This window comes from Sinohyriopsis cumingii, chromosome 4, assembly GCF_028554795.1.
Source record: "Sinohyriopsis cumingii isolate HCF-2022 chromosome 4, ASM2855479v2, whole genome shotgun sequence".
In the NCBI taxonomy this organism is placed as follows: domain Eukaryota; kingdom Metazoa; phylum Mollusca; class Bivalvia; order Unionida; family Unionidae; genus Sinohyriopsis; species Sinohyriopsis cumingii.
Window position 1 is genome coordinate 10,712,466 of NC_142964.1, and position 19,112 is coordinate 10,731,577.

The 19,112-nt window shown below is 34.6% G+C and overlaps 1 protein-coding gene across 3 annotated transcripts in view; it reads left to right on the forward strand.

The window, feature by feature from the left end:
* The window catches only part of LOC149800620 (lipid transport auxiliary protein 1-like), a 41,962-nt gene extending 26,434 nt beyond the window's left edge, over positions 1–15,528 (forward strand). For all 3 annotated transcript variants that reach the window (XM_089954609.1, XM_089954610.1, XM_089954612.1), the window contains exons 6-8: positions 6,991–7,154; positions 12,460–12,518; positions 14,563–15,528. In XM_089954609.1, coding sequence (XP_089810735.1) covers positions 6,991–7,154; positions 12,460–12,518; positions 14,563–14,899 — 560 coding nt within the window. In that variant the 3' untranslated portion in view covers positions 14,900–15,528. The remainder of the gene's footprint in view (positions 1–6,990; positions 7,155–12,459; positions 12,519–14,562) is intronic.
* The last annotated feature ends 3,584 nt before the right edge of the window (positions 15,529–19,112 follow it).

Here is a 19,112-nt window from a genome sequence, read left to right on the forward strand (position 1 = left end):
ATTATGTTTGGTCTAGAGTTAAAATGAGGTTGATACTTCATTTTGTTTGGTGTAGGGTTACAATGAGGTTGATTCTTCATTATGTTTGGTCTCGAGTTACAATGAGGTTGATTCTTCATTATGTTTTGTCTAGGGTTACAATGAGGTTGATTCTTCATTACATTTGGTCTAGAGTTAAAATGAAGTTGATACTTCATTATGTTTTGTCTAGGGTTACAATGAGGTTGATACTTCATTATGTTTTGTCTAGGGTTACAATGAGGTCGATTCTTCATTATGTTTGGTCTCGAGTTACAACGAGGTTGATTCTTCATTATGTTTTGTCTAGGGTTACAATGAGGTTGATTCTTCATTATGTTTGGTATAGAGTTACAGTGAGGTTGATTCTTCATTATGTTTTGTCTAGGGTTACAATGAGGTTGATTCTTCATTATGTTTTGTCTAGCGTTACAGTGAGGTTGATTCTTCATTATGTTTGGTCTAGAGTTACAATGAGGTTCATTCTTCATTATGTTTGGTCTAGAGTTACAATGAGGTTGATTCTTCATTATGTTTGGTCTAGGGTTACAGTGAGGTTGTTTCTTCATGATGTTTTGTCTAGGGTTACAATGAGGTTGATTCTTCATTATGTTTGGTCTAGGGTTACAGTGAGGCTGATTCTTCATTATGTTTGGTCTAGAGTTACAATGAGGTTGATTCTTCATTATGTTTTGTCTAGGGTTACAATGAGGTTGATTCTTCGTTATGTTTTGTCTAGAGTTACATTGAGGTTGATTCTTCATTATGTTTTGTCTTGGGTTACAATGAGGTTGATTCTTGATTATGTTTGGTCTAGGGTTACAATGAGGTTGATTCTTCATTATGTTTTGTCTAGGGTTACAATTAGGTTGATGCTTCAGTAAGTTTCTTCTAGAGTTACAATGAGGTTGATTCTTCATTAAATTTGGTCTAGGGTTACAATGAGGTTGATACTTCATTATGTTTTGTCTAGGGTTACAATGAGATTGATTCTTGATTGTGTTTGGTCTAGGGTTACAATGAGGTTGATACTTCATTATGTTTTGTCTAGGGTTACAATGAGATTGATTCTTGATTGTGTTTGGTCTAGGGTTACAATGAGGTTGATACTTCATTATGTTTTGTCTAGGGTTACAATGAGGTTGATTCTTCATTATGTTTGGTCTAGGGTTACAATGAGGTTGATTCATCATGATGTTTAGTCTGGGGTATCACTGAGGTTGTTTCTTAATTATGTTTGGTTTTGAGTTAGAATGAGGGTGATTCTTCATGATGTTTGGTCTTGAGTTAGAATGAGGTCGATTCTTCATTATGTTCGGTCTCGAGTTACAATGAGGTTGATTGTTCATTATGTTTTGTCTAGGGTTACAATGAAGTTGATTCTTCATTATGTTTTGTCTAGGGTTACAATGAGGTCGATTCTTCATTATGTTTTGTCTAAGGTTACAATGAGGTTGAATCTTGATTATGTTTGGTATAGGGTTACAATGAGGTTAATTCTTGATTATGTTTGGTCTAGGGTTACAATGAGGTTGATTCTTCATTATGTTTGGTCTCAAGTTACAATGAGGTTGATTCTTCATTATGTTTTGTCTAGGGTTACAATGAGGTTGATTCTTCATTATGTTTGGTATAGGGTTACAGTGAAGTTGATTCTTCATTATGTTTGGTCTAGGGTTACAATGAGGTTGATTCTTCATTATGTTTTGTCTAGGGTTACAGTGAGGTTGATTCTTCATTATGTTTGGTCTAGAGTTACAATGAGGTTCATTCTTCATTATGTTTTGTCTAGAGTTACAATGAGGTTGATTCTTCATTATGTTTGGTCTAGGGTTACAATGAGGTTGTTTCTTCATTATGTTTTGTCTAGGGTTACAATGAGGTTGATTCTTCATTATGTTTGGTCTAGGGTTACAGTGAGGTTGATTCTTCATTATGTTTGGTCTAGAGTTACAGTGAGGTTGATTCTTCGTTATCTTTGGTCTAGAGTTACATTGAGGTTGATTCTTGATTATGTTTTGTCTTGGGTTACAATGAGGTTGATTCTTGATTATGTTTGTTCTAGAGTTACAATGAGGTTGATTCTTCATTATGTTTTGTCTAGGGTTACAATTAGGTTGATACTTCATTAAGTTTGGTCTAGAGTTACAATGAGGTTGATTCTTCATTAAGTTTGGTCTAGGGTTACAATGAGGTTGATTCTTTATTATGTTTGGTCTAGGGTTACAATGAGGTTGATACTTCATTATGTTTTGTCTAGGGTAACAATGAGATTGATTCTTGATTATGTTTGGTCTAGGGTTACAATGAGGTTGATGCTTCATTATGTTTTGTCTAGTGTTACAATGAGGTTGATTCTTGATTATGTTTGGTCTAGGGCTACAATGAGGTTGATTCATCATTATGTTTAGTCTGGGTTATCACTGAGGTTGTTTCTTAATTATGTTTGGTTTTGAGTTAAAATGAGGTTGATTCTTCATTATGTTTGGTCTTGAGTTAGAATGAGGTCAATTCTTCATTATGTTTGGTCTCGAGTTACATTGAGGTTGATTGTTCATTATGTTTTGTCTAGGGTTGCAATGAGGTCGATTCTTCATTATGTTTTTTCTCGAGTTACAATGAGGTTGATTCTTCATTATGTTTTGTCTAAGGTTACAATGAGGTTGATTCTTCATTATGTTTTGTCTAGGGTTACAATGAGGTTGATTCTTCATTATGTTTGGTCTAGGGTTACAATGAGGTTCATTCTTCATTATGTTTTGTCTAGAGTTAAAATGAAGTTGATACTTCATTTTGTTTGGTTTAGGGGTACAATGAGGTTGATGCTTCATTATGTTTGGTCTCGAGTTACAATGAGGTTGATTCTTCATTATGTTTTGTCTAGGGTTACAATGAGGTCGATTTTTCATTACATTTGGTCTAGAGTTAAAATGAAATTGATAATTCATTATATTTTGTGTAGGGTTACAATGAGGTTGATTCTTCATTATGTTTGGTCTAGGGTTACAATGAGGTCGATTCTTCAGTATGTTTGGTCTCGAGTTACAATGAGGTTGATTCTTCATTATGTTTTGTCTAGGGTTACAATGAGGTTGATTCTTCATTATGTTTGGTATAGGGTTCCAGTGAGGTTGATTCTTCATTATGTTTGGTCTAGGGTTACAATGAGGTTGATTCTTCATTATGTTTTGTTTAGGGTTATAGTGAGGTTGATTCTTCATTATGTTTGGTCTAGGGTTACAATGAGGTTCATTCTTCATTATGTTTGGTCTAGAGTTACAATGAAGTTCATTCTTCATTATGTTTTGTCTAGAGTTACAATGAGGTTGATTCTTCATTATGTTTGGTCTAGGGTTACAATGAGGTTGTTTCTTCATTATGTTTTGTCTAGGGTTACAATGAGGTTGATTCTTCATTATGTTTGGTCTAGGGTTATAGTGAGGTTGATTCTTCATTATGTTTGGTCTAGAGTTACAATGAGGTTGATTCTTCATTATGTTTTGTCTAGGGTTACAATGAGGTTGATTCTTCATTATCTTTGTTCCAGAGTTACAATGAGGTTGATTCTTGATTATGTTTTTTCTTGGGTTACAATGAGGTTGATTCTTGATTATGTTTGATCTAGAGTTACAATGAGGTTGATTCTTCATTATGTTTTGTCTCGGGTTACAATTAGGTTGATACTTCATTAAGTTTGGTCTAGAGTTACAACGAGGTTGATTCTTCATTAAGTTTGGTCTAGGGTTGCAATGAGGTTAATTCTTGATTATGTTTGGTCTAGGGTTACAATGAGGTTGATATTTTATTATGTTTTGTCTAGGGTTACAATGAGATTGATTCTTGATTATGTTTGATATAGGGTTACAATGAGGTTGATACTTCATTTGTTTTGTCTAGGGTTACAATGAGGTACAATGAGGTTGATTCTTGATTATGTTTGGTCTAGGGTTACAATGAGGTTGATTCATCATTATGTTTAGTCTGGGGTATCAGTGAGGTTGTTTCTTAATTATGTTTGGTTTTGAGTTAGAATGAGGTTGATTCTTCATTATGTTTGGTCTTTAGTTAGAATGAGGTTGATTCTTCATTATGTTTAGTCTAGGGTTACAATGAGGTTGATTCTTCATTATGTATAATCTAGGGTTACAATGAGGTTGATTCTTGATTATGTTTGGTCTTGAGTTAGAATGAGGTTGATTCTTCATTATGTATGGTCTTGAGTTAGAATGAGGTTCATTCTTCATTATGTTTGGTCTTGAGTTAGAATGAGGTTGATTCTTCATTATGTATGGTCTTGAGTTAGAATGAGGTTGATTCTTCATGATGTTTGGTCAAGGGTTGCAATCATATTAATTCTTCCTTAAGTTTGGTTTGGGTTCGAATCGACTGAATGCTATATTCTACCTTGGTGTCGAGTCAGACATCGTATTGGGGTCAGGTTCAGAAGATCATTTCAGTGATGGGTTAAAACTGTGATTCCTCCATGTGTCATGTGTGGACATCAAAGAACAATTCGGAACTTGGAGGCCCAAATTGAACAGTTGGAACAACGATCAAGTTAGCACAGGGAAGGATTAATAATGAGCAAGTAACATCATGTGAAACAGCAATCCAGACAGAGCCCCAAACAGACATCCAGACAGATCCCCAAACAGTAACAATATTGTTTGTTCAGACATGGTCAGTCCTAATGCCAGTCAAGAGAAAATGTTAATTGACCATACAGGTAAAAACTGATTTTCCAAAATATGCCAGCATTGCGAGTGACAGTACTCCTCTCTTGAACAAGTGTCACACCTGCAACATCAACAACAGTACATCTCTATCCTCTGGTCAGACAAATCTATTGCCAGCATCAGCAACTGATTTTCCAACAGCACACACAAATTTTTCAACACCAGCTCCACTAGCTCACACAAATGTGTCAACACCAGCTCACTTCACTAGCGCACACAAGTAAGACATCAAATTTAGCACCTCTTCCTAAGTGATCTGTGTTTGCAGTATGAACCAGAATCCAAGAGAGGTAATCACAAGCCAGAAGATAGGACTCTTATAATTATCTCCTCAGTGATGAAAGGCATTGCACAAAGGAGACTTATTAAAACAGATGTACAGAATTGTAGAGGTGTAACAGTCAATAACATTACCAAATGAATAATGATTACAGACCTAACCAAATACAATCAAATTATAAGTTTAGTAGGTGGAATTGACATTAGTGATGGATGGACACTGTATCAAATTAGAACAGGTTAAAATGTTTATGCTGCTAGGTCATGCTGCTGAGATGATATCAGGACTACCTTTTCATGTGGACACCGTTGTGAAACTGTTGTTCTTGTTGTTGTTGTTCTAGGGTTTAACGCCATTTTTCAGCACAGGATAGGCTATACATGGTGGCCAGTATAACTGGTGGAGGAAGAACCCTAGAAAACCCAGGGAAGAACCACCGACCCACGAGAAGCTACTGGCAGGCTTTCCCACATACCCACACTCGCCGAGCGTTAGACTCGAACCCACGCAGACAGAGGTGAGATGGCAGTGATCCGGAATGGTGAGCGCTTTAGACCACTTGGCCACTCGGGGCCCCTCGTTGTGAAACTAATCAATAATCTGATAATTGACCTGTGTGAAGACTTCAGCCTACAGTACATACCACAAGAAACTTCTTTCTTTCTCAAGAACCAAGATGTTGTCAATGTGGACCTGTACCACAGAGACAATGTTCATTGAGTAGAAAAGAAATCTTGCAGCTACTAAGGAATATTAACACGTATGCCATCCATTTTTAGGCATTATAATGAAGAATATTGTCACTGTTTAGGATGCCCTAAAAAACTGGACAACTGGTGCACATACAGTGGCATGGTAGTAAAAACTGGTCAAACTAAAATTATACTTCTCTCAACATGATAGAAAAGAACAAATCTTTATAGTAATGAACTATGTCTGACATGGAAAGATTCAAATTAGCAGATGGTATGTCATGATAGTCTACTTGGTGTTTTGGTTGATAATAACCTATCAAAGACTGAACATATCAAACACGACAGTAAACAAGTTGCTTCAAGTTTTGGTTTCTCATTAGGATGTCCACTCTATTTCTTTCGTCCATACTCAGTATAGCCAGTGGCTTCAGAGATGTAGTTAAAATGAAAATGAGAACAACTGTATTTGTACTCAGGAATGCCTCTGGGCATCATTAAATATACTATCCATCTATTTGTCACTAATTGCATATTGCAAGTATATGAACTATTTTAAACAATTACGGGCGATTGTTGACATGGGCAAGAGAAAGGAAAGAATATGTATAAGTTGTATATACATTCTGCTATTTATATGATTATGCATATGTGTGTGTTTGGATGTTCCTTTGTCTGGGGGCCTCAGTTTAGAGTAGTTCTTCAACTAATTGTCACCCTCATTAAACAAAGCCATCATTAATATGATTGCCTTAAAGTTGGAGACACAGTGGACACCTGGGTTTAGTATCAGTAATCTTGATATGTCCGGTGTAAGTCTATTTCTATTTAAATTTTTCACTCAGTTTCATTCAAAACAGAGCAATACATATTGCACCTTTTTCACAGTGGAATTATTTGAGATAACATCAGTATCCAAGTGAATATAGGTTCAGAAAGATGAACACATTTAATTTTTAATTTGATTGTCAATTTTTGTTTTTAACATCATTTGAAGCCACTGTTTGGAATTTGAACTGAGAGGCACAAACTTGGATTCCATTAAATTACCCTGACACAACTTTATACTTAATGATTATTTCAGTGTTACACATATGTACTGCATATGAATATTGACATTATTTCAGTGTTACATATATGTAATGCACATGGCGAATATACAGACTTTTATTTTTTTGTACTGTGTTTTCCAGTAATATTTAATAGAGTTTAGACAGTATTTTGTAATACATAATGAACATTAAATATAAAATCTGTGTTGTAGATGAAGTGTTGAAGAGTGAAAATGTTAATACCAGAGGGCGCCATCCTAGCCAGACTGTGAGGAATTATCTCCTGACACTATATCCCCAGTACCTGCAGACTGCACCTGCAGATCTAATACACCATTTTGCTGATGCTTACGAACATGCCAGACATGGTCCCAAGGTATATATGTATAGTGGTCCCCCTAATAAATGGCACTGTGACCAGCAACCACCCACTTTTTAAGGCTACAATCCCATGGCACTGATGAATTTGTTCTCAAAAGTACCCCTCAAGTAAAGCCATCTCTCTAATGCAACCAGTGGCCGGTGTATTAATGCAAAAAATGTAAAATGTGCTCCTTACAAGCGGCCACATTTTATTTTGAAATGTGTCAGGAACCAATATTTATTTCATATGGTATGGTAGGTAATCCAGTTATCTTTACTGATGTCTGTTTCCCATTGTCTGGTTCTCCTTACTGAAGGAAGTGTTGGCTAAAGTACATGTGCTGCTAAGGTTAATATTATATCATTAATGCCAGTGTTTATAGGAATTAGGGTCAGCAATGTTGCGATAGAGTTTTGGGCTTCACACAACAGTTGAGTTTTGTTTAATATCTTTTGATGATTACGACTGGACATAACTGTCAAGATCATAACATGATCAACATAGGAAAAGTACAGATTTTGTGGATTAATACACAGAGAATTGACCTTGAAAAAATCAGGGTACAAGACAAAGACTGAAAAATCTTGTGACAGTACATACATCAATTCCTTTATAAACAAGGCATTTTGTTGACTCTGCAAAAGTTTCATCTACATAATTAAGTTGCAGTACTGAGCAATTAGCAACATAGGAATAAATCGTTATACAATTTTAACATGTCATAACATAAATAGAGAATTAATTCTTTAGAAGAAAAAGGAAAAGTTATTCAACTTGACAATGTAAAGAGTTCAAAAGTTCTTGATGAAAATTTTTATGTTGGCAAGACTCAAATATACAATATCGTAACATATAAGGAGAATATTCTTCATCAGTGAGAAAATGGAGTAAATGGAAAGAAAATTATTTTAAATGCCATCAATGTATGTAATTCAAATGATGTTTTCAAATGGTTTTGCCTTGTCAAGTTTAGACTTCGTATTTCATGTTTATGAAGTAGAGCTATTATTGTTAACTTGAAATAAGTCAGTTCTTAAGACAAAAAGAACCTTTTAGTAATTAATGCTACTTTTAAATGAAAATATTAAATGCTTTGAAGTTATTTGTTGCTTTCTTACTACATACGCATACTTGTCACAAATTAAAGTCCCCGTCTGGAAAGGCCACCTGTCTTATATGTCTACTTTCCTGGTGCAGAAAAGGTGGCCATATAAGATGTGAACCACTGTATAATCATCACTAAGTACCTGCTTCATTGTAGTTTCTAAAGTCACCTATATTCACTAGGTCAGTGAGATTGTCCCAGGGTATATATATAGTCATCACTGACTGCTTCATTGTAAGTTCTCAATGACATATACACATGGTAGAGATCAGTGACATTTTTCTCTAACCCACAGGATCACCAAAAGAAGATATTGAGTGATCCTGCCTAAATTTCACTAATCATGACAAATTCAAGCAGAAGACAGTTCATTTTGATACAAGATTTATTATTTATCAACATCAATTAAAAAAATAACAATTGCATTTCACTGTCATGACTCATGAAAAGTTGACAGTTCATGTACTGTATCTAATTCATCATCACACCTAGGCCCATAAGGTATAGTCTTTGGATGTCTGATTCATCATCACATCTAGGCCCATAAAGTATAGTCTCTGGATGTCTGATTCATCATCATGTCTAGTCTCTGGATGTCTGATTCATTGTCAGATTTAGGCCCATAAAGTATAGTCTCTGGCTGTCTGATTCTTCATCACACCTAGGCCCATAAGGTATAATCTCTGGATGTCTGATTCATTGTCAGATTTAGGCCCATAAAGTATAGTCACTGGATGTCTGATTCTTCATCACGTCTAGGCCCAATAGGTATAGTTTCTGGATGTCTGATTCATTGTCAGATTTAGGCCCATAAAGTATAGTTTCTGGATGTCTGATTCATCATCACATTTAGGCCCATAAGGTATAATCTCTGGATGTCTGATTCTTCATCACGTCTAGGCTCATAAAGTATAGTCTCTGGATGTCTGATTCATCATCACATTTAGGCCCATAAAGTATAGTCTCTGGATGTCTGATTCATCATCACATTTAGGCCCATAAAGTATAGTCTCTGGATGTCTGATTCATCATCACATCAAGGTCCATTAGGTATAGCCTCTGGATGTCTGATTCGTCATCACATCTAGGCCCATTAGGTATAGCCTCTGGATGTCTGATTCATCATCACATCTAGGCCCATTAGGTATAGCCTCTGGCTGTCTGATTCATTGTCAGATCTAGGTCCATAAGGTATAGTTTCTGGCTGGCTGTTTTTTAGTCAGGCAGTAGGTTCCAGCTTGATAGCATCCTTGGATTACAAACATTGATGTCTGATGACTTAAGTAGCACCATCATTAGACCTGTTTTGATTGCAGATGTACATCACAAATCCTTCTCATGTTTACGATTGACACCACACAATACATTGTAGGTTTATAAAAACTTACATAAATATTAAAACACATTGCTTGGTATAATTCTGGATTTTTATATTTGGGAGAAACAATTTTTTTCATTTGGTAAAACACTTGATGAGACCATATACCTTTTTCTATTATCAGTAATGGAATCTGTGCTTGGGGGCAGCAAACTGGCTGGTACATTGTGCCTAAAGACTGTTTTGACAATAATCACATTCATTTACTTGATGAGTGGTTTAACACCAGTCCATTTGTGTTGTGAGCATTTATTTACATCATAAAGTGCAGGATTTTGGTAAGTCAGTTAAACAAGAATGGTAATGTTTTGACTCAGAATCACTTCTGAATTGTTATGACAGTGACTGGCAATACTTTGGTTTTGTAACAGTTCATTTCTATGTTGCTAGTTGTTCAGTACTGCAACTTAATTATGCAGACAAAACTTTCGTACAGTTGAAAAAATGCCTTGTTTGTAAAGGAATTTGCTACATGTACTGTCACATGACTTTTCGGTCTTTGTCTGGTACTCTGATTTGTTCAGGTTAATTCTCTGTGTTAATCCACAAAATCTATATTTAGCCTATGTTGACCATGTTATGATCTTGACAATTATGTCCAGTTGTAAACATTAAAGAAAAAACCAAGAAAAAAAACGACTGTTGTGTGAAGCCCCCAAAAAACTCACAACATTGCTGACTCCATTTCCTATAAATGTTGGCATTAATGATGTAATATTAACCTTAGTGGTACATGTACTTTAGCCAACACTTCTTTCAGTAAGAAAAACCTGACAACAGGAAACAGACATCGATAAAGATAATAGGATTACTTACCATACCGTATGAATAAAATATTGGTTCAGGACACATATGAGAATAAAATCTGGCCACTTGTGAGGAGTTAACTTTTACAGTTTTGCACAAATATGTTAGCTGCTGGTCACCTTAAAAGAGTGGCCTTTCTTGAAGGGTATTTTTTAACACAAATTCGTTGGTGCCATGGGATTCTGGCAATAAAAAGTTGGTGTCTGCTGGTCGGGGGGGGGGGGGCATTAATGAGGAGGACCACTGTATATGATTGATTACCTGTTTCATTGTATATCATAACTGACTAATTGCTTCACTTTATATCATTAAGTGGCTTATGTACACTAGGAGGAGATCAGTGATATGTTCCCAAGGTATGTATATGTCCATCATTGACTTTCTGTTTCACTGTATATTCTGAAGTGACCTATATACACTAGGATGAGGCCAGTGATATGGTCCCAAGGTATGTATGTGACCATCATTGACTTTCTGTTTCACTGTATATTCTGAAGTGACCTGTATACACTGATGAGCCTAGTGATATGTTCCCAAGGTATGTATGTGTCTGTCATTGACTTTCTGTTTCACTGTATATTCTGAAGTGTCCTGTATACACTAGGATGAGCCCATTGATATGGTCCCAAGGTATGTATGTGTCCATCATTGACTTTCTGTTTCACTGTATATTCTGAAGTGACCTGTATACACAAGGATGAGGCCAGTGATATGGTCCCAAGGTATGTATGTATATAGTCATGACTAATTCCCTGTTTCACTGTACATCCTAATGTGACTTGTATACTAGGATGAGGTCAGTGTATGACTGAGATTCTTTTATCTTGCTGTTCTGTACATGCATTGAAGACACATAAGTTACAATTTGACATTGTTGTAATTCTAAAAGTAGATGTGTCAGTTTTTTAGCACAGATGTTTATTTCCCAACATGAAGTATATGATATTGTCAAAATCTCTAAAAGTGAACAGTGTAACAAGATAGATAATAATTCACCAGTATTAATTCATTATAACCACAGAGTGTAACAAGAATTTCCACCAATATTAACTCATTATAACCACAGTGTAACAAGAATTTCCACCAATATTAACTCATTATGAACACAGAGTGTAACGAATTTTCACCAATAATAACTCATTATGAACACAGAGCGTAACAAGAATTTTCACCATTATTAATTCATTATAACCAGAGTGTAACAAGAATTTCCACCAATATTAACTCATTATGAACACAGAGTGTAACAAGAATTTTCACCAATATTAACTCATTATGAACAGTGTAACAAGAATTTCCACCAATATTCATTATAACCACAGAGTGTAACAAGAATTTCCACCAATAATAACTCATTATAACCACAGAGTGTAACAAGAATTTCCACCAATATTAACTCATTATGAACACAGAGTGTAACAAGAATTTCCACCAATATTAATTCATTATCACCACAGAGCATAACAAGAATTTTCACCAATATTAACTCATTATGAACACAGAGTGTAACAAGAATTTTCACCAATATTAACTCATCATGTAGAATGCTGCTTTCAATAAGTATACTCCATTATACAGACTTGTATGCATTTTAATTTTCAATAAATAACAATTATGATAATAGAACTGCAAAGAAACATAATAACACAATAACAATAGTTCTGTGGATAAAAAAGCAAGAGAATACAAATGTGTTCACTGTGATTTTCAATCAACCCCCCCAAAATCGTGTTTTTCAGTTAGAACATTTTAGATGGTAGAGAATTCATAGTTATTTGGGGTGGGGAAACTGAATTAAAAATAGCAATCTTTTGTGTACATTTTGCTGAGCTTATATACTTTAAGGGTTCCACAGTTACCGGATATTATACAATCCGTCAAGTTGTACATATCGCAGGACAACATTTTCCAAAGATAACTCAGTTGGAAAGAATTTTGGACAGTGCACAAACTATTGCCTGCTTTCCCGATATATTACAGATTCTTGATACCTCTAATTGTCTTTCTAACCCGTTATTTTTTTCCAGGTGTTTGATAAGCAGCAATACAACAAGTACATGGAGATGTTGGAAGAACTTATTTCAAAGTAAGTTTACAGCCACCACAACCAATTACACTGATCCAATTGTGATAATGATGGTGGTGATAATGATGATGTAATGGTAATGATAATGTTAATTATGATGTAAGTGATAAAGATGATGTGGTTGTGATAATGATATTAGTGATGATATTGACTATGGGATGGTGATGATGGTGGTGGTGGTGATCCTTCTCCATTTCTTCTAGCTTTTTATCCTTTTTTATTTTCTGTTATTTCATGCTGTGTAGAATATATTATGGCCAGAATTTTATTTACACTTGTTAGGAATATGGCAGAACTGTTCTTCCAATTTCAAAACTTGTATGACATATGATCCAAAATTGGGAAGGATATTGAGGTTGACATGCTTTCTATAGTGAGAGAAATATTAATGATCTGTAAAGATTGTAAGTATTAGTAATTATTGGTATATCAGTGCAATAGTAATGCTCCATAAAGATTGTAAGTATTAATAATTATTAGTAAGTATTAGTAATTATTGGCATATCAATGAAATAGTAATGATAGATAATGATTGTAAGTATTAGTAAGTATTAGTAATTATTGGCATATCAATGCAATAGTAATGCTCCATAAAGATTGTAAGTGTTAGTAATTATTAGTAAGTATTAGTAATTATTGGCACATCAATGTAATAGTAGTTTTCCATAAAGATCATAAGTATTAGTAATTATTGGTATATCAATGCAATAGTAATGCTCCATAAAAATTGTAAGTATTAGTAATTATTGGTATATCAGTGCAATAGTAATGCTCCATAAAGATTGTAAGTATTAATAATTATTAGTAAGTATTAGTAATTATTGGCATATCAATGAAATAGTAATGATAGATAATGATTGTAAGTATTAGTAAGTATTAGTAATTATTGGCATATCAATGCAGTAGTAATGCTCCATAAAGATTTTAAGTGTTAGTAATTATTAGTAAGTATTAGTAATTATTGGCACATCAATGTAATAGTAGTTTTCCATAAAGATCATAAGTATTAGTAATTATTGGTATATCAATGCAATAGTAATGCTCCATAAAGATTGTAAATATTAGTAATTATTGGCATATCAATGAAACAGTAATTCTCCATAAAGATTGTAAGTAATAGTAATTATTGGCATGTCAATGTAATAGTAATACTCCATAAAGATTGTAAGTATTAGTAATTATTGGCACATCAGTCCAGTAGTAATGCTTTTTTAATAATTGTAAGTATTAGTAATTATTGGCATATCAATGCAGTAGTAATGCTCCAGAAAGATTGTAAGTATTAGTAATTATTGGCACATCAATGCAATAGTAATGCTCCATAAAGATCATAAGTATTAGTAATTATTGGCATATCAATGCAATAGTAATGCTCCAGAAAGATTGTAAGTATTAGTAATTATTGGCACATCAATGCAATAGTAATGCTCCATAAAGATCATAAGTATTAGTAATTATTGGCATATCAATGCAATAGTAATGCTCCAGAAAGATTGTAAGTATTAGTAATTATTGGCACATCAATGCAATAGTAATGCTCCAGAAAGATTGTAAGTGTTAGTAATTATTGGCACATCAATGCAATAGTAATGCTCCATAAAGATCATAAGTATTAGTAATTATTGGTATATCAATGCAGTAGTAATGTTCCATAAAGATTGTTAAGTATTAGTAATTATTGGCATATCACTTAGGTATATGGTGCCAATTAAAATAAATTTCTAAAAATGCCAATCCATAAGGAATGGTGAAAGAACACAATGCTCAAACAAATAAAAGCTCACTTAGTAGAGCAGTAGACTTGTAAATTAAATCCAAATGTTGCTGATTGGATATCTGCCAGGTCAACAGCCTTGGTGTGTCCTTGGGGAAGTCACTTTGGTTCTCATTTCCTCAGCATGATCTAGCAAATAATGTGTTGAAGTGTTATTAACAACCAATCATCCCACCAGCTCAAATGAACGTTAAAGTTAACATTTATGGACTTAGTCATACAGGGTGATTTTAATATGTTTGCTGGTGCACATTATTGATTTGCTTTCAGCTTGAAAGTTGGATTGCAAGAAAATAAGCAGTGTGAGGACAGTGTTCAATTTAACGCGATTAGTTTACTTGAAACAGAAGTGACCTTTAACCCATACAGTAAAAGCAGCAAGACAAAAACTTCTATTCCGTACAATCACATGGTGTCCAGTGAAAGGATGCAGACTGGATTCCGGAACCAGTCTAGATACAGAACACGAGCAAGTAGCACAGAACAAGAGGGACTACTTGAGAGTAACCAGTCTAGTCAACGGAGTAGCATTGCAGAGCTTGATGCAAGCATAGAGGGCAGTGGTGATCAAAAGCTTCTTACTTTGGGTGATGAGGAGAAAGCTTGATAGGATGTCGTAAAGTCATGTAACTGTACTGTAAATTTGAGTGATGATGATAGAAGTGTACAGGTTGTTGTAATGTTTGGACTCGGAATTGACTGAGGAATAAGAAGGTTTAAATGAAAAAGCAATCAGTATCCTTGCTCTCTGTCACACAGTTTTTACGAATGCAAATGATGATGGGATGCAACCTTAATTGTCATTAGGGGATGCATCATTAGTTGGTTATTATGATGATTACAACTAAAGATAAGTTCTGAAGATCCATGTATGCAGTAATATTCATGAAAATGCATGTAAAAAGATCAACTATTTTTGATAGGATTCAAAAACTATTAACCCCAACTGTTGGAGGGATATCGTGTAATATGTAATATTAGATTTATCAAATACAAACTGAACCTTTAATTTCCACTGACACTGAGTTTTTGTAAGAGAAACATGGAACAAATGATAATACTAGGTTCAGGAAAACAGTTCGACTTTGTGCATTGAAATTCTTATCTGACACTGACATTTAGAAAAACATTTATGTCTGATATTGACATTACAATAAAAATCTTATCTGACATTGACATTGTAAAAGATACCATGTCAGACATTGACATTGCAATAAAACTCTTGTCTGTCATTGACATTGCAGTAAAGGTCTTGTCTGTCATTGACATTGGGATAAAAATCTTGTCCGACATTGACGTTGCAAAAGAATCTTGTTTGACATTGACATTGGGATAAAATTCTTGTTTGATAAAGACATAGCAATACAAATTGTGTCTGACACTGATATTGGAATAAAAATCTTGTCTAACATTGACATTAGGATAAATATCTTGTCTTACATTGACATTGTAATAAAAATCTTGTCTGACATTGGCATTGCAATAATACTCTTGACTGACATTGACATTGGGATATAAATCTTGTTTGGTCCTAACATTCAAGACATTTTTCCTTATAAAATCCTTACAAAGTCCTTACACAATGTTTTCATGTAATAGTGTAAATCGTGAAATGACAAGTATGATTGGTTTGTTTCATCAGTACTTTTTTTTGTTTGAGTTAGAAAGGTTTTATTGTAAGCCCTAATTGTAGTGTAGGATTCAGCAACAGCCTTTGAGAAAAACCTCATCTAGAAATCTTGCTGTGTAAAAATACTTGCCTTTATTGATAAATTTCATATTACTCCAGACATCAGGAATAAAACCACTACCTTGCAAATCCAGCCTTCCCATCAGTAAATGATGGGATCATAATAGGTTTGGAATAAATCACTACCTTGCAAATCCAGCCTTCACAATCTTGTTTTTAGCAAGAAAGGTATTGAGGTTGTCTGCCCACCTATGTGGAAGTCAGACAAGAGTGATCTACCCTTGTACAGATTTGGTGTCAAATTCTGTCTATATATCAATTGTCACTTATTCTATTTCACCAATGGAGTAATTCTGGGATGTTTTCTCACAGTGATTTATACTCCAGTTATATTTTTTTCTTATATATTACACAGTTAATTATACTGCAGCTATATTTCTCTTTGTTTCTTTAGATTGATGTATATACTCTAGCTATATATATGTCTGTTCTTACACAGTGAATTATACTCCAGCTATATTTCTGTCAATTTCTCGCAGAGGGAAGTATTCTCCAGTGTGTTTTGTGGACTCATGGTACTAGTTCAGTTCCCACAGTAAACCTATGCAAACACCATGATATTAAAAATTCAATAACTTTAAATTTTTGAGTGTTCATGATCGTAACTATGTTTATCAATATAGATGAAACCTGGCCCTTGAATGGCCAAGTGGTCAAAAGCTCTCTCCGTTACGGATCCCTGCCATCTTACCTCTGTCTGCATGGGTTTGAGTCTCAGATTCGGCCAATGTCGGTATGTGAGAAAGCTTGCCAGTAGATTCTCATGGTGGTTCTTTCTGGGGTTTTCCCGGGTCCTTCCTCCACCATTAATACTGGTCGTCATGTATAGCCTACCATGTGCTGAAAAATGGTGTTAAACCCCACAACAACAACAACAACATCAGTAGATGAAACCTGGGTGTCAACTTCTGTATAGAGAAAAGGATATGAGCTGCAGCATTTTCTTGACCTACACGTGCTTTCAATTCTGCACCAAAGAGTCAGGAGCTAATTTTAGTAATGATGGTTCCAAGCTCAAGACTGTTAAAGGACCGAAATTACATCAAGAAAACAATGTCTCTATTTTTTCAGTTACAATTAGGATAAGTTCTCAAAAGATTATTTTTCCTACAAAATAACTTTCATTATCAACCAATCCTGGCCAGCCAGACCCATATATACTCTATTTTATGTTCACCCATTTCCAGGCTGGTTCCCATTTTTATACAGTTAGTACCATTTGTCCTGTATCCACCCTTGATTTTCTTGACAGACTTAGGAATAGTAAGTAGTTCAATGCATCAGTATGCAGTGTGCATACTTCTGCTTGTCAAACATTATATTAGTGAATATTAAATTATGGTGCAAGTTCATGTTCACCAATATAAAATGGTGAATTTCAGGCAACATTTGAGTATTTGAGCTTTATTCAAGAAAATCAGAAAAAAATTAAAATAAAGCTGTCTTAATCTGGGAAATATGATATTGCTTACCATTATTACTCTATAAATGGTAAACTGTATAAACTTTATATATGTGATTGCCTAGATATAAACCAGTGTGCACAACACTCTGCCTAACATAGACAAATCTACACACTCTACACACTGAACCCCCTCCCACGTTCTTGGTAACAGTTGATATATCTGAATGTGTTTAATATCCCACTGAAAGTCACTTGTTTTTAAAAGGTATTAATTTTGCTTGTTATCCACAAATAGAATCATATGATTGAATTTATAGTACATTTGATTGCTGTTGCGTATCTGGGGTAGCTGTCTATAGGATTCACGTTAATAAATTAAATTCAGTTCCCATAGTAAACCTCTGTAAATACCATGATATTAAAAATTCAAAGTTCTGAGTGCTCATGATCACACCTGTGTTTATCAGTATAGATGAAACCTGGATGACAGCTTCTTTGTAGAGAAATGGATATGAGCCACTGCGTTTTCTGGACAAACGTGTTTGAAACATGTGCTTTCAATTCTGCACCAAAGAGTCAGGTGCTAATTTCAATAATGAGTGTTCCAAGCTCAAGTATGTTAAAGGACTGAAATTCCATCAAGAAAACAAGTTCTTTATTTTTTTAGTTACAACTAGGATAAGCTCTCAAAAGAGTCTTTTTCCTATTATAAACCAATCCTGGCCAGCCAAAACCATATATACTCTATTCTATGTTCACCCATTTCCAGGATGGTTCCTATTTTTCCATACAATTAATACCAAGTGTCCTTCTGCCTGTTTCTCACACAGTGAGGTCGAGATGCTGCCAGGGCATACACGTGCACAAATGATGCAAAAGCTTTACAAATTCATACGCTTAGAAAGCAGTGATGCACAAGGGCTCCAACAAATTAGTTTATAGTTGTGCTTTTAAAAATGTTTTCTATACAATGTACAATTTTTCTTTAACTTTTAAAGCATTCAGCATAACATTCATTGCACGGATGGTAGAGGTCTTGTAACACTTGTCACAACATGTCTTTTTTTAGGTTGGAAACTACACATATCAGGGTTCCCATGCTACCGGTAAATCGGGAAAAAGTTGAGAGAAATGATAATTTTTTCCCGACCGTGAAAAGACCTTGAATTCCGCAAATATTGATGAAAGTCGGGAAAAAACCGGGAATTATCTGCCACAACTTGACGCCTGATACAATCACGTAATTGAGCAGTAACTAAACTGATCTTGAGTTAAATAGAGTTCTAACCAGAATATTCGGAGGGTGCAGTATGGATTATTTGGTTGCTTGCAATAAACATATATGCTGAGTAAATCCAAATGCCCAGTGGATTAGATTCATCTAGTAGACTTTTATTTTCAAAGTCAGCTCGATATCCATATCTTTCTTTATATGGAAGCTATGAAAACCAGTCTAGCATCACACGAGGCCAACATGGTGATGGCAAAACGTAGCCGCTTACCGGATGGCCTAGCAAACTTTAAACGTTGTTAGATCGAGTGATACATGCATGAAATCGATATGAAAATTACTTATTTTCTCAGAAATTGCGAGTATTAAAATTGTTATGTCTTTAATCTCCTGAAAGACCAGATAAAACTACGTCGTTGATGAAATGTGACTTG